Source organism: Balaenoptera acutorostrata, chromosome 17 (genome assembly GCF_949987535.1).
Source record: "Balaenoptera acutorostrata chromosome 17, mBalAcu1.1, whole genome shotgun sequence".
In the NCBI taxonomy this organism is placed as follows: Eukaryota; Metazoa; Chordata; class Mammalia; order Artiodactyla; family Balaenopteridae; genus Balaenoptera; species Balaenoptera acutorostrata.
In genome coordinates, this window is record NC_080080.1 from 41,689,030 (window position 1) to 41,711,866 (window position 22,837).

Below are 22,837 nucleotides of genomic sequence, written 5' to 3' on the forward strand. Positions count from 1 at the left end.
TTACATGCATGATCTTATTTAATCTTCAGAACCACCTAATGAGACATTCTTATCATCCCCATTTTATAGGAGAGGAAACTGAGGCTAAGAAAGGTCAGACCTAACATCATATAGTTTGCACTAAGGTCTGATTCCAGAACTGTGCTCTTAACCATTAAATTCAGTTGCTTCTCTCTTTAAATGCTGTTCTTTATTATGGACAATATGGCTTCTAGGAGTTTACTTTCCAGGATTAATTAGTTTCAATTGTACTTGTGTCTGAGGAGGTAAAGTAACTCTGGTGTATCAGTGTGTGCTAGGGAAGGGTTTATTTTCCAAACTCTGGTTTTAAACATTCAGATAATACAAAATGCAGGCTTCATAGGGACAAATTCAAACATGGGTTCAGACCACCTCTGTGGTTCTTGCTTATAGACTTATTAAAGAAGATGAGGGTATTTGGCTCTTAACTTAGTTGTTTGGGGGCACTCAAGTTCTCCAAAGCTATTAATGCTTATAAGCTTAGGTTTTTTCTTTTTAAAAAATCTTATTTCTAGAAGGTGATTAGAAATAAAATCCTTAAAGTAAAATCTTTAGAAAAAGGTCAATGTGCTGATGAGAACAAACATTATCAAAAACTTTTACGTGTCCCAGGCACTTTCCTGCTTTCACTGTCTCTTAAGTAGGTATTATTTCCCCTCTTTTACGATGGAGGAAACTGAGGCACTCAGAAGATAAATAACTATCCCCACTACAGCACAGGAAATCTGCAACTTCCTGTTCCTTCCTTCTTTACCAGACAGCACATGCCCCAAAGTGGTTTTGCCTTCCCAAGATGCCACACAATTGACTACCTGAGAGCCATTCTGTGACACTTGTTCTTAGGGCTCTGAAATTTAGTTCCATGATATAATGATAAACACGAAAAGTTACTTCTCAGGGACCTATACGCCTTTGTGGAAGTGTGGCCAAAACCCAAAAGACTACAAAGGAATTTAAAGTTCTGGGCCAGTCCTCTTCAACTCAGGTAACCGTCAGATACCAGATCGTGCTAAATTCTCAGTGACACTGTTTAGTACGAGAACAACGCTATTCCTTGAGCACAGGGACTCTCTACTTGCAACCTTTGCACTGGCTCTTCTGGCTGCCTGGGCTGCCTCTTCCCTCATGTCCTTCTGTCCTCAGAGAAGCCCGTATGACCATCCTACCTCCCCACCAGCCTCTCTCTAACCCTGTATCCAGCTTTGTTTTTCTTCACAGCACTCATTACATACCATACTTATCAGCTGATTGTATCTCCTCCATTAGAGGGAAGCTTCCTGAGGGCTGAGACTTTGTTTTGTTCACTGCAGTATCTCCAGTGCTTGGCATAGAGTAGGTGCTCATTAAATAATTACTGAATGAATGAATGGATGTTGTAAACACAGCAGGCCTGAATGAATGGGTGGGTGATGTTCAGTCTTTATGGGGCTATACTATTCACATCCCCCTTCTGTCTGAGCTACAAAGGGAGAGATACGACTACTCCTGCCAGAGAAGTAAACAGGAAAAGAGACCCCAAAAGAATAGAAATCAAAAACCCTCCTGCCTCTGCTGAGCAAGGTTTTCATGGACAAAACCATGAAAAACGTGGACATTTAAGAACACGAATTAATCTTGCAAAATGTAATGGATCTTTAAGGTAGTTAATTCCAGCAAAAAGAATAAGCCAATAAACAAGTTTTCCTTAAATAGGCAGACTATGCAGGCAGTATGCAACTTACATAAGTAGCAATCACATTGTCTGCGTCACCTTTTTGAGAAAGGCAGCAAGACACATTCTGCTCAAGCTGTCCCCATAACAGAGTGATTCATGCTTACAGACCCCACCTGGGGCTACCTCTGGCACAGGCAGGCTGTTGGGCAATGACCCAGAAGTAGCCCTGTGAGTGAAGCGGTAGCTTTAGCAGCAGAAGCTACAAAAGACCTCTGCTCACACACTTCAGATAACGGCTGCCACTGCCCTGGGACTGGTCATGACTGCCCCACGCAGCGGGTCTCTTCAGCTTCATGGCTCCCTGGGGTGTGTGCTGGCATACGGAGGGCCATTCTAGATCATAGATCTAGGCCACATCCATGAAGGGATGACTCACTTTCTGCTCTGCTGTGAGGATGAGTTTTAATATAATTTTAAATAACTGGACACTTTTCTGTGCATTCACCTAGAAAATAAAAAGCCTTTAAAGCCAGGACTTTACAGAAACTGGAGAAAGCACACTAGGTCTGGGGAACTGTCATCAATCACTCACAATCCAGCACATGCCACCACAGCTCTTGGGGGCTCTTCTCCCCAAACACTGGCTGCTAAGTGAGGTGGTCCGGCTTCCCCTCTCCTTTCTGGAGCCTCAGCCAGAATACAGACCCTTTTCATTTTAAGGATTTTATTTCTAATCAATCATCATGTGGATACAGGGTTTAAAAAAACGAATCTGCCAGAGTTACAAAGGTTCCAGAGTCTTGAAAAGCTAGCACACAATAGCCCTAGTATCATTCCTGACTTCTTCCTGAGATGGTAACTGGCAGCCCAGTTAGATTTCTGTTGCCTGTTTTTATTTCAGACAGTGGAGTTCACCAAACCTCTCGCTTCCTTCTGTTCCAGGCTTTCTGGAGACCAAGACAGACCCTTTCTTTCTTTCTCTTATGACAATAGATTTCACTGGAATTCCAAATGATTGTTTTCTCAAAATTCACCAAAAACCCCCCAAAAAACCAAAGTCTTTCCCAAATACTTGACAACATGCTGGTCGGATGGTAGAAGCCCATTAGACCATATGTGTTGATGGACGGACTGAAAATTACCTGGGCATACTTCATGTTTGGAGTCTTCTCAGTACAGACTGAACGACTTGTTGCTTTGTTGTTCCAAGGTTGCCCTGAGCAGCCAGCCTATGGGGTTCTCCATCTGCAGCTTGGTAGGAAACAACATTCTTCAGCAGCCTTGATGCAACTGGCAGGGTAATGGCCATAGACTCCCTTTGTTAACAGGAGGCAGAGGTATTAGCTGTACTGTTTCTGGATGTTGGCAGAAATGTGGTCCTGCCCTGTGGTCCTTCAGAGCAAAACTTGAGGTTGAATCTCTTTTGTTGGGGTAGATAAGGCAGTGTATTGAGCTCCATGGAAAACAGACAGGAGGACGCTGACAGATGGGGAAAGGGTCACGCCCACAGCAGGGGCTCAGCCTAGAAGTGGGTACTATAGCAACCCGCTGAGAATTACCCTGTGAATTAAAGGATGGTTGGATTCACTGGGTCTGCCCTGGCTGAGTCTTTGTCAGCCAACAGACAAGAGGCTGGTTTGCAGCTGTGTGATTTGACAGTTTGGTTGGGTTCAGACAGCTCTGTGCTGTGGAGATGACATTACTCCTGAGTCTCACTGCATGTATGTATGTAAACCAGGCACACCACGGAGGAAGGCAATGGGAGCCACCCACTCTACATGCAGGCAACAAGCAGTGAATTTCTGTGTGTGTGTGTGTGTGTGTGTGTGTATAGAATTTAAAAACAATTTAAAAACTGACTAAAATTCAGTTTGCTTTTTATTATTTTCATGCTCCAACAGTTCCAAACAATGTACAGTGATAAAATACTCCTCCCTCATAGAAGCAGACTTCTCCCACGCCCCCTCCTCCCACCCTTGGTGTAACACTGGGATAAACAAGCACCAGGTGGGACGATTATAAATCAGCAAGAGAGTAAACAGAAAGCAAATGACTCCTGAGATAAGATTTAAAAAAATTATCCCCAAAACTCTGCTTTGTGAAGTTTACAGAAGGTTGATCTACATGCTATGGGCCTTTCTCTTGTTTAGCTTTGTGTTTTGGTGTCCTATTGCTGCTTTTAAACCACCCTCCCAACATTTAGTGCCTTAAAACAACAATCATTTATCTGCTCACAATTCTGCAATTTTGGCAGGGCTCAGTGAGGATGGCTCATCTCTGTTCCATGTGGTGTCTGCTGGGCTTGGACCTTCCTGGATGGCTTTTTCACTCACAAGTCTGGTACCTCAGCTGAGACAGACTGAACATCTAGGGGCTAGTCAGGCATCTCTCTCTTTCCATGTGGTCCCTCCACATAGCTTGGACTTCCTCACAACATGATGGGCTCTTCTTATGTGGTGGTTGGCTTTCCCCAGACTGCAAAGCAGAAGCTGTCAGGCTTGCTTAATGTCTGGTCTTGGGAGACCTCAAACATTATTTCTGCCACATTCTATAGGTCAAAGCAGTTACAGGGTCAGCCCAGATTCAACGGGAAGAAAAAATAGACTTCACTTCATGATGGTGATATTGTTGTGACCATCTTTGGAATCATCTACCTCACATTGTTTTTCTATCATAACAAGGCATTGTATGCTTTCACATTGTCTGTAATGGTGATAAATCTTATCAAGTTGGAAAAAGGTAGGTCTCCATGTGACCTTTTAAAAATTAGACCCTTAAAATTATCATCATGCCTGGGTTCTGAATGGGAAGATGGTCTCTTCACGAATTGCTAAGAAGAAACAAGAGATCATGGGGCTCCTAATGTAGCAGTGACATTTGAGAGAAAATATTAGGATTAGCCAAAACCTAAAATCCAAGTTAAAGGTTTGGTCTACTTTCTGAGAAAAAGTCAAATGGCTCCCAAATTTTGGTCATTACTTCCGGGTATCAGACAATCCCCCACACTTTGATTTACACCCTTTAAAACCAGTATTGTTGGGGCTTCCCTGGTGGCGCAGTGGTTGAGAGTCTGCCTGCCAATGCAGGGGACACGGGTTCGAGCCCCGGTCTGGGAAGATCCCACATGCCACGGAGCAACTGGGCCCGTGAGCCACAATTACTGAGCCTGCGCGTCTGGAGCCTGTGCTCCGCAACAAGAGAGGCCGCGACAGTGAGAGGCCCGCACACCGCGATGAAGAGTGGTCCCCACTCGCCGCAACTGGAGATAAGCCCTCGCACAGAAACGAAGACTCAACACAGTCATAAATAAATAAATAAAAGAACGTGAATTTCTTAAAAAAAAATTTTAAAAAAAACCAGTATTGTTGGAAGCAGACTGACCACAGGATACTTGTGAGGGCCAGAATGTGAGAGTCAGATACTTTCAGATACTTAATGTACGATACACCTGTTGAGGGTCGCTATAAATTTCACCCTAGGTTAGAGAACCGCATCTCAGTCCAAACAAGATCCATCTACGAGTGGAGACACATCAAAATGACTCCCTTGCCTTTGCCAGACAGTGAATCCATCGATACGTGTACAGAGCTTTGGTTTGGAAAGTATTTTCAAGCCCACTGTCTTACTTTCCTCTCACTATAAATAACGCGGTGAGCAGGTAGGCGTCGTGTGAATGCCCACAGTCTGTACTGCGTAAACAGCAGAATAGAGGTCATGGGCTCCCTAGGTCACCGGAGAGCCTGGGTGCAGCCGCTCTCCTAACTCTTCTTCCTCCAGGATGCTCCTGTCTTCCGGAGCAAAGGGCCTCCAGGCTCCTGACGTCTCTGCCTTCAGGTCTGGTCTGATGGCCTCTTCTGCCTCGCCGGCCTGTGGGCTGAATCCTGAGCTTGTAGGCGAGTTCAGTCAGCTCCCAGTGTCAGTTACCACAGCGAGGTGGGGCCTGACTCCTGGTCTTCAAAAGGAGGCTGGGTGGGCGGCATCCCTGTATCTGGAGCCCAGACTTTCTCTCCTAAGAAGACCAAAAAGTTAAGTGGGCCTGCGTCACAGTCTTTGGCCTCCATCACCCTCCTCAATGCCCTTAATTTTCCTCTCAGAGCAGAAAACACTTTGTGTCCCTTTACGCCCCAAACGCTCGGCCCCTCACTTGGCCAAAGGGATAGCTGGGGCCGGGGCTCTTCCTCTCCCCTTCCAGTTCCAGTTCGTCCTCACACTCCAGTGGGTTCCCATTTTTGTTCGCCCCCAGCCCCTCCTCTCCTCTCTCCCATGCGCCCCGGTACCAGCCCCCCACCCCCCACCCCCCTTCCGCTCGCCCCTCTTCTATCCCCTCGGCGCCCGGGCTTTGTTGCCCGGGCTTGTTTCTAACTCGAGAGCGTCGCCCGGCTCGGCTCCAGGTCACGTGCGTTAGTGACAACCTCTCGCAGGGCGGCCCCGGTGCCCCCGCGCCGCCGATTGGTGGGCCGGGCCTGGCGCGGCCCCGGGGCGGGGCGGGGCTGCCCGGCGGGCGGGCCCGACGGGCGGGCGCAGCGGCCGATCAGCTGTTCCGAAGCTGCACAACAACAAAAGGAACGAGACGGGCCGGCGGCGGCGGCCAGTGGCGCGGCCACAGGAGGGCTGGACCGGCTCCGCGCCCCGAGCCCCGCGCCCGCCGTCCGGGAGCCGCAGCTACCTCAGCCGCCCCGCGCCGCCAGCGCACCGGTTCCCGCCGGTCCCCGCCGAACCCGGCGCCCGCTGCCTTCGCCGCCCGTCCGGCTGCCGGTCGGGCCCACGTAAGTGCGGGCGGGGCCGGCGTCCAGGGCCGCTCGCGCCCGGCCGCCCCGCAGCGTTGCCCGACCCGCGCGCTCTGCCCTCGGGCCGGCCCGCGAGCCGCGGTCAGTGCGCTCCCGACCTCCGCTGCCTCCGCTCGCCGCCGCGGGCCGGCCGCCCACCCCCTCGGTGGACCCTCGTTGGTCCCGGGGTGCGGGCGGAGGCGGCGCCCGGACACGGGCCGGCCAAGCCCCGGCGAGGGGCGGCGGTTGGGTGTTCGGTTTCTGCCTCCTCCCCCGAGCGTGGCCTGTTTTCTTGGCCGCGGCGGGACCTCCTCCTCTCTCTCCTCCTCCTCCTCACTCCCCTCCACTCCTCCTCCTGCCCTCGGCCTTTGGACTGTAGCTGCCCGCTCGGGACTCGGCGTCGGAGCCCCCGGCTCCGGAGGAGCGAGCGCGGCCGCCGCCCCGGGACGCATCCCCCCCAGGCCCGCGGCGCCGCCGCTGCTCCTCCAGCAGCCCTCCCAGCGCAGGGTCGCGCTCGGCAGCGCAGCGGCTCAGTTACCCGGCGACCGGCGCCCGCCGAGTGTCCGCCTGTTCGTTGCATGTTCCTTGACCCTGCTTGATCTTCCGCATCACTATTTGAGGTTGCACGTGTGGAAAGAGCAGTTTCCCTGCCCATCACAATTAAAACCCTCATCGTTTTGATCAGTCGCGCTGATTGGGTGCTTCTCATGTGCCATATACTATGTGAGGACTTTACATGCGTTATCGCAGTTGATTCCCGCAATAACCTTATGAAGTAGGCTGTATTACGCATAGGTAAACCTGAGGGCCCAGAGAGATTGAGTAACTTACTCAAGACCACGCAGACAGTTAAAAGGAATTGGCTTTTCTCTTTAAAAAGTTGCAGATGAATTTTACTTAGGGATTCCTTGTTTTTATTGTATTTCCTAATTACACCTGCTCATTATCTTCTATGTTAATTCCAATTTAGAGTAGATTTAGGAAGAGCTCCCCTTCCCCCTTCCATCATTCGGAAAAGAACCTTTTCTGAATACAAAGTAGTTTTGGGAAAGGGGAGTGGAAAGTGACCCATGGGATCATTGAACAGAGTTAATAGTGAGGTGCCCCAAGATCTTGCAATCACTTGCTTGATAAATGAAATATATATTTCATTGCAGATGTGAAAAGCGTTAGGAAGCTTTTGCTTTTAAGTCACAGCCACTGTAATCCTGAATTGGCAGCGTAATTTTCAAAGGCTCCTGCCTGGAACCAGGACCTTACGAATTTCTATGACTAAGGTCTCGTTTGTTTTTCCATCCTGTCTTTTGTTCTTTTTTGTGACTGCTCCATCGATGGCTCATAGTTCTCTTGGGAATGCTCCCACTTTCAAAATTTAAGGTGAACAGGCTATGAATTACCACTTACTGCTGTCTTTGTCCGCTGTCATTCAGCCTTCAGAGCCAACCTGGTGGATCCCGGGGAGAATAACCCCCTTGTAAGCCAGTTGAATAGGCTGGGTAGAGTGGAACAAGCAAAGACAACTTTCTTGGCTTGGTTTTAATGCAGTTTAAAATTTCTTTAAAATCACTCGAATCAGCATGTTTATTTTTCTAAACTAGTGAGAGAACGATCATTTTGAGGCTGCTTTTTGATGATGATGTGTAAATTTAGCCACTTGATATTTCAAAACTGTCAAGAAGCCACAACTGTACACATAGAAGTTAAATCTTTTTTTTTTTTTTTTTTTAATTTAAAATGTTGTTTTGGAGCCGCCTACTGGCAGCCAAAACCAACAGAAAAGTGCTGTTCTCTGAAGTTCTTAGAGCCAGAGTTGAGGCTGGAAGGAGCCCGAGAGATCCTGTGCTGGGGTGGGGGATGGAGGGCAGGGGGAAGCAAGGCCCTTGGGACCAGACACACTTACACTCTAACGCTGGCCCCAGCCCTGACCAGCTCTGTCGCTTTTGAGCAAGTTACTTAATTTCTGAGCCTCAGTTTCCTTATTAGTCAAATGGGACAAATAAGTACCTCAAGTCTGTCACATATAATAAGCATTCAGTAAATTGTAGCTCTAATTATTATATAAACATTTTGTCGATAAAGACACTCAGACCCAAAGATGCTAAGTGACTTGCTCACAGTCATACAACTGGTTTGAAGTGAACTTGTGGTTAATATTTACTGGGTGCCTGCTGTGTGCCTGCTTTTAAGTGATACATACTTAATCCTCACATTGGCACTACCCTGAGAAAACTGAGGCACCGAGAAGTTACTATATATCCTAAGTACACACAAGTTCCAGGGAGCAGAGTCAAGATTTCAAACAAAGCAGGCCAACTCCAGAGCCATGTGGCCTCTAGGTTGGTTGCCTGTCTCAAAAATGAGAAAATAAATCACACGAACAAGCTCTTCCAGACTAGTAACTCCTTTTCTGAGTTCTCAAACTAGAATGCTGTACCCCATAAGTATTAAACTCAGCCATCTTTCTCTGCCCACAGAGCATTTCTATTCATGAAATATGAAAACATTAATGATTAAAAAAAAAAAAGAAAACATTGATGATAAAATGTTAGGTAATAAAGCGGGATACAAAATTGCGCATGCATTAGCCTACAATTGTGACAAAAAGAAACTGTGTTGAAGAAAATGCACAATATATTAACAATGATTGCAACAAAGCATAGAATAGAATAATAACTAGTTTCCTTATTTATTTTCCAAACTTTCTATAATGTGGTTTGGTTCATTTTATAATGAAAAAGACATTTTTTAAAAGGGAGGGAATGGAGGTATTTTGAGCCAAGCAGAAGAGGGACAAAGCTGCCTTCTCGAAATGCTGGGGACCAGACACTTTGTCTCTTTTCTCCACTGGGGTGAGACTGCCAGGCTTGCAGGTGCCCCAGAGAACAGCAGCACCACCTAACCTAGCCTTCATTCCTCTACCTCTTTCCTAAATTGCAGAGCTGTATTTGTAAATTTGTCCTCTTAGGACACTTGCTTTCTCTGGAAATTTTTCACTTTAGTTTTATCATTGTCCTAGAGTTGTGAATATGAAAAAGTCAGTGATATGTGGTGAGGAGTGAAGTCAGAAGTTCTGCTTTGCCTTTTAGCTCCACATAGAACCAGCCCCATGGAGAGCCTCCATTCCTGGGTGGGAGCCAAGGTCAAGAGTAGCAGTGCATTGGTAGGGACAGTCTCTGGGTCATTGAGAGGATAGGCCATCAAGACATTGGAAAGACTTTTCTAAAACAGTATTGTCCAATAAAAATATATATGCATGTTTAAATTTTTAAGTAGCCACATTAAAAAGGGGCAAAGAAATAGGTGAAATTAATTTTATTTATATATTTTATTTAACCTAATATATCCCAAGTTAAATAAGATTAAAAATTTAGTTTCTCAGTCACACTAGTCACATTTCAAATGTTCATTCACCTCATGTTCCTGGCAGCCACCTCCCTGAACAATTTTAGTGTATTGGGGTCTCTCCAGCAGCTCCTCGTCCTTTGTGACAGCTATAGAAAGCAGGGCCAAAGGAGCTTTGCAAAGTTAGACCAACCTCACTCCAGGAAACCAAAAGAAGATTGACTTGTGCCGGCCCATGGAAAGCTCCTCCGGGGACACCTTTCCTGTGGCAGAGCTGCGTGTGTTCCAGGCAAAACCTGGCTTCCATGTTACGGTTTTGGAGCTGCAGCCAGAGGGTGCAGTTTGCAGCTGGGAACCTGCAGCTGCACAACCACAGTGGCCCCAGCAAGTTTTCTGCCTTATAGCTGCCACTTAACTGGCCTGGGCCCCACTGACTTACCTCACGTGGTGTCACATTTGGGGGATAAGGGCTCATTCAAGACGAGCAAGGTTTTCCTGTGGGGTGCTCCCTCCCCACCCAGCAGCTCTCACTGGTGCAGGGGCTGAGTCCAGCCCTGTACCCTGGAGAATTGGCATTATTCTCCCAACCGGGTCAGCAGACACAGAATTGTGGTTGGGGCCAATACCTGCCTCCATAGTTTAAGAGAAATGGGGAAAAGATTTTGAAAATACCTTTTTTCCCTCCTAGCTTATATGCTCAAAACCTTTATTTACACATCACCTCATCAGCTATTTGCACATGGGGTAGGTCATCTTTTGGGTTATGTCAGGCCAATTACACAGCCCACTTTTCTTCTAAATTCTCTTACATGGAACATAAAGCTGACTTTGTGTTCTCGTACTAGAGCTCCAGACTTCTGGCCATGTTGCTTTCCAGAAGGGTTTCAGGAAGACTGGTTATGCAAGTGATACTTCCTGTTTACCCGCTTTTCATAATGAATGGCTGAGGATGACAGATTGTGACCACAGAAGTATTCCAATGCCGCTTATTTGAGCACACGTTTGTAGTACTGCACATGGGCAGTAGCCTGCAGTGTGCACATAAAGAACTGAACCAGAAGCCTCATCAGCTACAGATTCAAACTACATTTACAGCTAAAGATGATTGTCTTGAAAGTGAAATGTCAAGAGTCTGAAGTTAGGGATTCAAGACTGACACTCCCTGGATGGTCTCACCCACTCTTATGGTTCCTGGCATCCCCTTTGTGTTGATAACTCCCAAATCTGTGCCCCCAGCAGACACCACGCTCTTGGACTGCAGAGTCCTATACTCAGCTGCCTTCCAGACATCCCCGGTGTGGGATTTGCAGATTTCCACAATTCCATGTGTCCAGGGTGCACAGCCTGTACCTCCGCAGTGTTCCTCTTCCACTGAACTATCCCACCATCCCCCCAGTTGGTCAGGCCAAAAACCTGGGGCATCCTTGACTTTTCCCTCCCCTTCACTTCTGGCTTACAGGGTCCTGCAGGATCTGGTCCCCGCTTAGCCCCCGAGCCCGCTCTCACGACCGTCCACCTGGATCTTGAGCCACACAGCAGGCGCCACGTTCTCACTCATCTGCACATTTTCACAGTGTTCTTTCTCCTCCTTCCTCCGCTCTTGAGCTTCTCAGCCATTCACGATTGAAGTCATTGATTTCAGGTGTCCTTCCCTGACCTCTGCCTGTGTGGATTTGAGGAGCACCGGTACTTCTCCTCACGTGGCACTCATCACACCGAGTTGTTGCACTTGCCATGGGAGGGCCTTGTCCACTGCTGCCTCCGCTGCACTGAGCACACTCGGCCTGACCCATAATAGGTGCTCAGCAAATATTTGTGACTAATAGTTGACATTGACTGAGAATTTTGTACCGAGTGCCTTGCTAAGTAGGTTGCCTGCACTATCTCATTTGACAAGAGTAGTATCTGGGACACTGTCTAGGAGGTGGTGATTGGCAAAGTCTGGAGAGACACCAGTTGGCTTCAACTAGGGTGAGAGTGGTGGAGAGAAGTAGGTGGATTCGAGCCAAGTGTGCAGCTAGAGTCAACAGGACTTGCTGAGAGTTTGGATGAGGGGTGGGGTGCGGGGGTAAGGATCCAAAGGAGCCAAGGGTAAGGGCTAGGCTTTTGGCCTGAGTAACTGCTGGATGCTGCTGCCTCGCCTTCCTGAGTAGGGGGGGGGGGGGGAAGGGCAAGTGTGCCTGAGTATGTTTGTAGGGGAAAATTAAAAGATCTCTTTGCTATTTTTGGGGTTTGATATGCCCATCAGGTAGGCAGGCAGAAATGGATATATAAATCTGGAACTCTGGAATAAGATCAGATGAGGCTGGAGTTCCTCATTTAGAACTCACGAGAACTCCATGAAGTAGAACCATTGCCTCCTGAAATAGCGTGACTTCCTTACTCTTAGGGCACAAGCCACAGAGCTAGCATTTGAACCCAGGCACAGTGGTCGTTTCCAGTTCTGGTAGCTGTTCACCTGAGTTTTGTACAGTGTGACTTTCTCCATGCCAGCTGTAGGAATTGTTTTGAAGGTCAGAGTACTTACAGATTTTAAATGTAATTAGGTGTGCTTACGATCATATACAAGAACAGAGCGGAGAAAAGGTGCCAGGGAAAGGTGAGGGCCTGGCGTGATAGTGGTCACTCACTGGCCTCTATTGCTGGCTTCATTTGGCAGCTTCTGGCCAGTTAACCATGAATACCTAGTTTTTGCTCTACTTACAGAAAAGTAGTATTTCAGTTGACATACGTTGTTCAAATTCATCCCTTATTATGAAAGCACAGATGTGAAAAAGAACCAACCCCTTCTATTGCACATTTTGAGATATTTACAGGTTGCATTTGAGTACTCAATTCATAATGTTTGTAAAAAAGAGATATTGCATATCTTGTGTTTGAAAGAAGGTAAGAGCCATAGCTGTAGGCTAAGGCATGTGCTTTTTTCTAAGGGTGGGGATATGTGTGTGTATTTTAAAACCACATACACATAAACGTGCTGATTTGAAATAACCTTCTTTTTCTGTTTTATTTTAGGGATAATGACTCTTCTTGCTTCTCGCCTAAGTTGAATAAGCAACTTGTGCACTTTAATCCCCTGTCAGTGCCATCAGGCTGACAGAAGACAGGTTTTTGAAATCTCAGCTATAAAGACATCCAGCCAAAGTCTCAATCTTGCCTTAACAATGTTTCAGAGACTGAATAAAATGTTTGTGGGTGAAGTCAATACTTCTTCCAACCAAGAACCAGAATTTAGTGAGAAAGAAGATGATGAATGGATTCTTGTTGACTTCATAGGTAAGGGTATTCTTAACCGTTAATCATCACAGCAAAAGTGGAAACTCTTGCATCTAGTTTTTGCATAAGTAAACCAGTAACTCTGAAGGTTTTTAAGCCTTAAAAGTGAATAAACAAGAATTTGTCTAAAAAAATTGCAGGAAGCATTCTGTGCCAGATGATCAGTCAGGGAAATTGTTTGATGTCAGACTTTGCAGTTTTGCAGCTCTTACACCCTGATCAAATCAGAGGCACGTTAATAGAAAATCCTCATACTAGACAAGCAGTAACCCATTTGGCGCATTTTATGTTTACTCAGCAGAATAGAAAGTCTTAAAAACTGTTCCTGCAAAACCAACATAATCCATCCCGTACAGTGATACACACCCCCCCAACACACACACATGCACACACATGCTAGGTGCTGAGAAGTTATAATCATTACGAGTGGATATGAGTGGTTTTGTTTCTGACCTAAGTAAAGGGAGGCATGTGAGCATCAGCTAACAGCATCATCTCTTCTCTTTCTGTGCTCTGATGTGATACCAATGTGATGCTCCAATCCCGTGGGACTTCAACGACGTGTGTGGACTACGATCTAGACACTTGCACTGGTTTCTCAGCAGCCGAAGACGAGGAAGAAGAAGACATCAGTGAAGAGTCACCTTCCGAGCACCCTTCAGTCTTTTCCTGTTTACCCACGTCTCTTGAGTGCTTAACTGATCCAAGTGATTCCTGCTTCCTCCAGTTTGAGTCCTGTCCCATGGAGGAGAGCTGGTTTATCACCCCTCCCCCGTGTTTTACTGCAGGTGGATTAACCACTATCAAGGTGGAAACCAGTCCTATGGAAAACCTTCTTATCGAACACCCCAGCATGTCTGTCTATGCTGTGCATAACCCCTGCCCCAGCCTCAGTGAGGCCCACTGTGGGACTGAGGAATTTCATAACCCAAGCAGTCCCAGGTACGTTGCTCTCCACAGACAGTCTGTTTAGTATGCATTGTATTTATTTCTACTACAGTTCAAAGCTGAGTTTTTAGAAGATGCAGAGTAATCTTACAGAGATTCATGAAAGTATATGCCTAGTGCACAAGGCGGTTGATGGTATGAAAAAAGTTAGTTATAGCACAAGTTTTCAAAAAAGTGAGTTATAGCATGGCCCCAGTTACGTAATGGAGAGCTGTCTCATTTATAAAATCATGCTACTGAATGGAAAGAGAAGACTGGCATTTCTGCTAAGTATCTTAGAATATAACTCTGGCACTTTATAGACTGGATTATTTGGGGCATCAAATTCGACAAGAATAGTATATCTTAAAATAAATCTCGTATGATCTTCCAAGTAGTCCTAACTAGGTCACATCAAATGGCGCTTAACCTTAAAACCTGAGGAATCTTAAGCGTGAAGTAAAATGGCAGATTTACCAAAACATTTTGCTCAGAGAGTTGTTTTCTGCCTTACAGAGGAAAGATTTCCTACCCAAACGATGTTTTGCTATTATATGGGTGTCCCAAGTGGTCTGAAAGGCTCTGCTCGAATGGCAGATAGGTTGAGGGCCTGGAAAGGTTCAGGGAGGGTGCCTGGTCAGTGATATGTTCCAAAACAAACTCACAGTCTGTGGCCTTTACTCAGAGACTATACTCAAGATCGCTCCCACCCACTAAAATAAAACCCATGGCCATGTTAATTAGCTCAAAGTCCAGCTAGTCCGTGTTGCGTGTGAGTGGAAGGTTTCCTATGGGAATAAAGTATTTGCAGGATGCTGGTACTGACTTAGTTCCCTTAGTACCTGTCAAGGGAACAGGTGAATTGTGGTTCGTGCTGTCATCCAAAAGGCCTCTTTTTGGATTGTCCAAGTTCCAACTCTACTAACTAGACCATTGTATATATCTTCTATTTCCTGTTTGCCAAATATAAACAAAGCCCAGGCAGCTCATTAATTTGTTAACTTTACCAGAGTTTGCTGCACTCTCAAGTCTCAATATTGTAGATGATCTTGAATGAGGATAAACATACACTTGTACCAAATTGAAAAACAATTTGCTTATATAGTTACCCAGGCTTTATACTGGGTAAGATCTTTGATGGGAAATGTTACTTTAACTGGCACTTTATTCTACACTATAAATTTATCAAGAGGTTATTGTTTCAGGCATTCCAACAAAAGTTTAAAATATAATTTTTTGGAGGTGGTATTAATTTAATTGCTTTACAGTTGATGCAAATTAATTTCTTCAGTTCTTAGAAATTCCTTCCACCCTGATTTTGATCTCATCTCTGAGGAATTCCACTTGAGAATTTAGCGTGATTAATAGCCCCTTTAAATTAGTAACATTTGTATATTTATGTTTCAGTATTTTTTTTAATTGTGTGTGTATACATATATGTATTCAGCAGCTTTGTAGACAACTTATTATAGAAGCAGTACATATGCACTACAGAAAATTAGAAAATGCAAAAAAATTTTAAATGACGTTCTCACTACCAAGGGATGAATACTGTTAGGACTCTAGGTCATATCCTTCCAGATTGTTTTTTCTGAATGTGCCCATGCACAGGTACATACACCATTTTAACCTAAATGGTATCAAGCTGTATGTACTATTTTACAATCTGCTTCCTTAGGCAATGACCTCTACCTTTTTTCCAGTAAAATTTTCCTTCATCAACTACACAAACCATTCTCAGGTTTGCTCGCTAGAGTCCAGAATATTTCATCTAGTTTGTCCAAACCAGCATCCAGTTCAGGACCTTGCACTGCATTTGGTTATGTGTTTGCAGTTTTGATGCAGTGAGAATGTTCATTTTTTTATATCTTGTTTGTTACTGTATCTTGTTATATGTTTTGATATAACACATAGGGTAGTTAAACATAAAGGATCAAGTGAACACAATTTTTTTTTTTTAATTAATTAATTTATTTATTTATTTTTATTTTTGGCTGTGCTGGGTCTTCGTTTCTGTGCGAGGGCTTTCTCTAGTTGTGGCAAGTGGGGGCCACTCTTCATCGCGCTGCGCAGGCCTCTCACCATCGCGGCCTCTCCCGCTGCGGAGCACAGGCTCCAGACGCGCAGGCTCAGCAACTGTGGCTCACGGGCCCAGCCGCTCCGCGGCACGTGGGATCTTCCCAGGCCAGGGCCCGAACCTGCGTCTCCTGCATTAGCAGGCAGGTTCTCAACCACCGCGCCACCAGGGAAGCCCAGTGAACACAATTTTATATGAATTCTTTTTGAACATAAGAAAGTACTGCAAATTATTGTAGTTTTATAATAATTAAAATTTTTTTAACATCTTTATATTTGGATTTGAAATTCTTATAAGAAAGGCCCACTAAATCAAGATAGAAATAAGATGTCACCAAAATTAGGAGGATGGCTCTGTAGTAAATATTTGTATTTTCTGAGCAAGAAATAAATCATATATCTTTTAAAAGTTAGATTGTTTCCATCCTGTCTATCCTTGAAGAGATTTCCGTAAAGCACATAAAAGTAAGGTGCTTCATAATTAAAGGTGGGCTTCAGGGTATGTACTTTATTGCATTTTAGCCTTTATAAATATTGTTTGTGAAGGTTTATGTGCTATCATAATCTTGAATTAAGTAATACATGTGCCTTTAATGACCCATAGTAAACCAGTTATAATAAAGAAAAGTTGACCACATACTAATAGTAAAATTAAATAGCATTTTAAACCTTACTAGTGATTTAATAGTTCACCATTTAACATTTGTAGGGCCAGGAAAAGCTGCTTTTAAGACTCACTGACACAGAGTAAGTATATTCCCTTTGAGACTGTGTGATATGTGTATCAGTCTGAGCAGGGAGGCGAAGGACTCAAGGCACCCACCTTTTAAAAACCACTGTCTTTATTTTAACTGCTCTCTATTAGTTTCTTAATGTGACCTGCTTTAATTCTGCCATTTAATAAAAACAATATATTTAAAAAGATCATTGTGTTTTCCTCTAATGGTTATAGGCAGAATATATAACTGCCTTTCCGTGTAAAATAACCCTTAAAAATCTTGAAGTTCTTCATTATGTGTTAATATAGTTTAGATCTATTGATTAGCTTTTAATATAGAAAACATATAATAATTATATGGTTTGTAGCCATATTTTAAGATTGTGTTCTCCCTAAGGGTTTTTATAACATTGCTGTGCAAATGCCATTACAAAATGTGCCCTGTTGTGATATAAATTTAAAACTTAGAATTGTTTTCTGTAATAAGCAGGTAGCTTCTTACTGAGAATTTTAAATGAGTAGAATTTCCTTATGCATGTTTCTAGTAAATACAGATTTAAAGCTTGTTTCCTAGAACATTTTACTTATAGACAGAAAACATCTGTGAAGGTGCTATTGGTGCAGTGCATCAGTATCAACCCTGCCTCATAACCATGGTCTTCGGAGTGTGACCTATGTTAGAATCTTGGTTGAGTCAGTTAATAATTGTGACCTTAACCTCTCTGAGCCTGAGTTTTCTGATCAGTAAAATCTGGGAATTAAAATAGTTTCCTTTTAAGGTTATAGTGAGAATTAAAACACATGTTAGTTCCCCTCCTAGGAAGCTTATATAAATGGGTTTGGTGTATAACTGAAATTCACTCAAAGTGTAAAGCATTTAAAAAAAAATACAGCCCACTTAATTAACCACCTGTGGATTCTATGGCATATTTCGATTGAAAGTTGGCTTCTCCTTTCTACCATTATCAGTCAGTGTGGTCACAAAATATAAACTTGTCTGTCAGCCATGAGACACTAAGCTCTCATTAAACCATAAACAAATTAGTGTCGCAATCTGAATTGCCAGGTAGCTTTTTCAGTCTCATTAATAACATACTCTGTTACTTAATACATCCCCATTTTTTTCTGTTTCAGAGTGGAAGCTCAGAATGAAATGGGGCAGCACATTCATTGCTATGTTGCAGCTCTCGCTGCTCATACAGCTTTTCTGGAGCAACCCAAGAGCTTTCGCCCTTCCCAGTGGATAAAAGAACACAGTGAAAGACAGTCTCTGAACAGAAATAGCCTTCGTCGCCAAAATCTTACCAGGGATTGCCACTCTCGGCAAATCAAGCACAATGGCTGGGCTGTCCATCAGCCCTGCCCACGTCAGTACAATTACTAAGAATTTCAAGTGTGTTTGGTTGGTTTCTCTTGGTTTGTGCATATGTGTGTGCATGTGTGTGTATGGATGATGAATATGCTGTCTCTTTACAGACAACTGATGACCAATCACACAGTTTTATCGGTATGTTTAGACACTATCTTGAAGACCAGATTTACATGCTGTATATCACGTAATGCCTTGCTCTTAACATTTACTTTGTTGTAAATTTTTTCAGAATATTTTTGGAAACATATCAATACAATTACAGTGTTTAGTGTTTGGGGATGTCTTTAAATCTATTAAGGTGTACACAGGTTAGCAATTTAAAGACATTTCTTCCCAAGTACGAGAATAGGCATCTTTCAATTTCATTTTATTTGGTATTAATCAATCTTTTGAGTAAGCAGAAATTTATTCTCAGGGTCAGCCATACACTTTATTGACCAGTACTTGATCCTCTTTTCTGTATATGGCGAATACATTTTTACACACTAACACGAGCATTAACAAGTGATGTGGTTGCCACAGATATAATGGAATCATGGCTGGACTTTCTTTTGGAAGAAAACTTGATATATTTCTGTGTGTGTGGGTTTTTTATTTCCCAGATTAGCCGTACAGTTCATTTCGGAATTCAGGTACATTAAGTGTTCGTGAACAGTACATTCAGTAACTCCGACGTGACTGTGTGACATGGTACAGACATTACAGGCATCGTGGGACAACAGCACTCGTCTCACATGCAGAGGGATTAAATTCGACCTGTGAAATTATATTTGGGAAAATGTGTGCCCATAACTAACCCACTGGTCTACTGTTGAAGTTGTTTGGATTCTTTCCTGCCAGCTCTGCCAACTCGCCACCTCGCATCAGCTGTAAATTCAGAAGTACTTGTCCTGGCACTTGAGTGACTTCCTATTTATATGTGCCCAAGGGAAGAGAGAGGCTTTATATTTCTGATGCAGTGATAGATCCTCTGCCACGGAGACTGTCCTGCCGAGTGGCAAGCAAGGGTGAAGGGGATCCCTGGTGACATCTCTTCATAGCATCTAAATGAAGGGTGACAGGTTGGCTTCCTTGAGTTTTCGTATTTTTGTTTTAACTCGGGCTTCGGGCAAAATCTTTAACCACTTTGGCCTCTGTTTCCTCCACCAGTGGGGGAGCAGTGGTATGTACCGCCCTCACAGTTGTTGGGAGGACTGTATACTGATTTGAAGTGGGGCTGCCAAGAACTGATCCTTGCGTGAAATTCCAGGGGGCTCTCTGCCGAGTCTGGTGATGGGGGTGGGGCTGTGGCAACTCCTCTGCCACAGCTGCTCCTCAGGGGCGATGCTGATGAGGCCGGGGCAGGGCTCTGTTCACACAGAGGCCAGTTAACTCAGCGCAGAGGAAATCGATTTCCTTACCTCTAGCCACTCACTTTATTTTTTAGCAGCTGTAATGGGTTTTGCTGAGCCATCTGCACTCTGACCAGCTTCCTCTGAAATTAAGTTAAACGTATTTACAATCCAAAGCACATTCTGCATAGACAGAGCAGTACTATCACCTTCATAATCAAATAGCTTATTTTTCCATCTCCTCTGCAACCCTAATTAAATAAGTACACGGCTATACAGTGTTGTCAAGGGAGAAAGCAGCATATAGTTACATGAAGTATTAGTATATACTTCAGTAACCCTGTAGCAGTTGGATGCAGGGAACCATGGGAGACTTGTTTTAAGCGAAGAGCTGGGCTCTTTTCTGACTAGTCTGGGGTATGTGGAGTCAGAAGAGGTTCAAATAGCTTAGTTACATGGTGGTGGTACATTGTTCGTCCACTGGCTGTGCCGAAGGGCCAGGAATGTCTCTTTAGAACAAGAGTCTAGATCCCCCTTCTCTCCTTAGTCCCCTTCCATTTCAGCTACCCCTTTATTTATTTGTTTTCTAATAAGAGGCCAAGTCTGTAAACTTTTGTCAAACTGAGCTAGAAGTTATTTTGTTACTATTTGTGTTTACCAGAGTTGGGAGATAAGGTAGAGTTTTCATGAAGGTGTGTATGTTTTCTACCATGACTGTTAAAAGGGCCATATGTTGCTAACTTGAGCATAGATGTAAGCCTCTGAATACACGGGGGTCTCTTTTTTCATATATTAAATGCAAGTTGTTAGTACCTCACGAGTTAAAGAAGTTCAGCCATGAGAATTTGTTTGGCAGCATGAACAGATTTGTATATAAAACTGCAATGGTCTTTTTTTACTATTATTTTTTCAGATTTCCAAATACCTTAAATACATTTACATCTCTATCAGTTATTGACTTTTTGTTTGCCTTATTTGGGCCAAGTTTTTTATGCTTTGTACCTGGAAAACAAATGATTTCAGTCTTCGCGATGTTTTTTCAGTGTCAGGGTTACCACACACCATCCGTGATTTCATACTGTCGTTTCTGTATCAGTATCTAAGGTTTCTGTCTAAAATTGGCACATGTAAGCATTAAAGAAAGTGGTTATATAATGCAGTTGAAGTTCTTGGTCACTAGATGTTTGTTAGGGATCTACTATGTGCGAGACATAAGACCAATAATAACAGAGAGTGATGTTGACCTGTTAAGTATTCTTTGAAACATGGCTGACATGCAGCTTATTATAAGTTTATTATTTTTGCTATTGTAAATATTAGTGGTTTACAATGTGCTTTAGTGCATATTCCTTAAAAATTCAAGCAGTGAGAAATAAGACCCCTTTGAATTTAGCGCTCTGTTTCTAAACTGATAATATAGAATGTTACTTGGAAAAAGTCTGGAATATGTGGTGCACACAGCAGTGTTTCATGAATGAGTTTCTTAGTTTTTATAATGCACCATGTTTCTCAAAGTTTGTGTTTTTTGTTAATAAAACATTTTATAATGTATATCCTATGTTTATTACTTTTCCTTCTTCACTTAGTTTGATTATGTACTGCACCGTAAGTTGAAGATTAACCACCCGTTATTTATCTTCTGTGGCAATTTATAATATATGTTTGGATGGGTGGGAAATTTTTTGCAGAAGGTGCAAAGTGATTGGATTTTTTACTTACTGTTCCAGGGAGCTTTTTTAACATTCATTTCCTGTGCATGTTTTCAGTTCCCATGCAAACTGTTCCTGTTTACATACCTTCCATGTTGTATCAGTACTTTGATTCTAGCGAGATGACAGTTTACTTAAAACTTGAGAGGGCCATTCAGCATTGCCTAATGTTTTTACTTCTCAAATCTGTGTAGTACACTGGTTTGTAATCTCTATGTCTTCCTTGAATCTGAGTGTCTTTGCTATTTCTCTTCCTCCTCAAGGAAATATATTGTCTTATATACTCTTTAAGAAAAGAGAGCAAAGAAGGGTATCTTTCTTATTCTCATTTTCTTTGAGTTGGAAACAAACAAAAAAAATGAAGGACTCCACCTAGAATATAGACATTTAAATTTAAATAGCTTAGTGGAGAAAGTTTAAGAGTTTCCAAGTATTAGTTTTTGTTTTTAGAATCGGTTAAGAGACTGCTCCTTGTACTGGAGATACTAGCATATGTTTGTAATGTTACCTTAAAATTATCTTTTTATTTTATAAGTCCCATACATACTGGTTAAATTCTTTAAAACGTTGGGCTACTATCATGGATAGGTTCACTGCCATCGGCCCTGTTATTATAAATGGCATCCTTATCTACTTAATGCTTAAATTTTTATATAAAATGCTTTATTTAGAAAACATATAATATAGTGGTGTCAGCCTTGCCATGTACCAATTTCACTTGAAATGTGACACCAATTACAGTGGTTTGGGGTGGAGAAAGAGGTCCTGGAAAGCATACAGATAAGGATATCTTTTCCTCTTTGCAACAGTATCCTTTATGTGGGAGGAGAAGTTACTATTCCAAGGAAGGCAGCTTAAGTGGATATTCTTTTGTGTGTCACTGAGAATTTTCCTTACAATATTTTTTAAAATTGTATCATTGTTAAATGCCCAATTTTGCTCAGTATTTGCCTGAAGTTTTAGTATTTGTTTTCTAGGAGGGCTTCTAAAAACCAAACCAGTACTTGGGGAGGTTGGATGTGTGTGTTTCCAGGCTTGCTGTGTATGAGTGGTTTTGCTTGCTTTTTGGTTGTGTTTTCCTCCAGAGGTTTGGAACCTTAATCAGTAATTGTGTGTGTGTTTTTTAAGTGGCTTTAGTTTTTTGTTTTTGTTTGTTTGTTTCTCAAGTAAAATTGTGAACACATTTGCTTTTCAAGGGCAGGGCATCAGTTCTAGAGACTGAAGAGTATTGTAGGTTGTACTATGTGCCTTCTTGATGTGTTTCTGGACACAATTTTTGTTCGACAACTTGAAAACTCAAAAGGGACATTAGATTAGGTTATATACTGTACATCAATCTATGCACAAATGGCAGCTTGTTTTCTTGAGCCACTGTCTAAATATTTTTTTCTGTTTTCATAGAAGGTTTTTATACTGATTAGTTCATAGATGGTCAGTTTTATACACAGACTAAACGATACAGCACTTTGCCAAAAATAAGTGTAGCATTGCTTAAACATTGTGTATTAACACCAGTTCTTTGTAATTGGGTTCAGTGGTGTATTTTGCACTACCTGGAGTTATGGTTTTTAATCTGTCAGTAAATAAAATGTCCTTTAACTTCACATTTGTCAGATTCTCTTATTTTTGTCTTTATGGTCATTAG

The 22,837-nt window shown here is 43.2% G+C and overlaps 1 protein-coding gene across 4 annotated transcripts; it reads left to right on the forward strand.

Moving 5' to 3' along the window:
* Window positions 1–6,183: 6,183 nt before the first annotated feature.
* On the forward strand, window positions 6,184–22,796 carry TP53INP1 (tumor protein p53 inducible nuclear protein 1). 4 transcript variants are annotated; one of them, XM_057532151.1, is made up of 5 exons: window positions 6,184–6,441; window positions 12,799–13,059; window positions 13,641–14,001; window positions 16,772–16,809; window positions 17,915–18,039. In XM_057532151.1, the coding sequence occupies exons 2-4, from the start codon at window positions 12,948–12,950 to the stop codon at window positions 16,791–16,793; spliced, it is 495 nt and encodes a 164-aa protein (XP_057388134.1). In that variant the 5' UTR covers window positions 6,184–6,441; window positions 12,799–12,947; the 3' UTR covers window positions 16,794–16,809; window positions 17,915–18,039. The 4 variants fall into 4 exon arrangements, with proteins under 4 accessions (XP_057388134.1, XP_057388133.1, XP_057388132.1 ...); XM_057532150.1 differs by lacking the exon at window positions 16,772–16,809 and adding an exon at window positions 11,426–11,581 and having other exon boundaries at window positions 6,185–6,441; window positions 17,915–22,796; XM_057532149.1 differs by lacking the exon at window positions 16,772–16,809 and having other exon boundaries at window positions 6,185–6,441; window positions 17,915–22,796.
* Window positions 22,797–22,837: the final 41 nt, after the last annotated feature.

Bases quoted from the DNA above. Each gene is read 5' to 3' on its own strand.
- TP53INP1 (XM_057532150.1), top strand. From the start codon at position 12,948: ATGTTTCAGAGACTGAATAAAATGTTTGTGGGTGAAGTCAATACTTCT. The intron at 13,060-13,640 runs GTAAGGGTATTC...ACTACGATCTAG, and splicing joins GATTCTTGTTGACTTCATAG to ACACTTGCACTGGTTTCTCA. The intron at 14,002-17,914 runs GTACGTTGCTCT...TTTCTGTTTCAG, and splicing joins CATAACCCAAGCAGTCCCAG to AGTGGAAGCTCAGAATGAAA.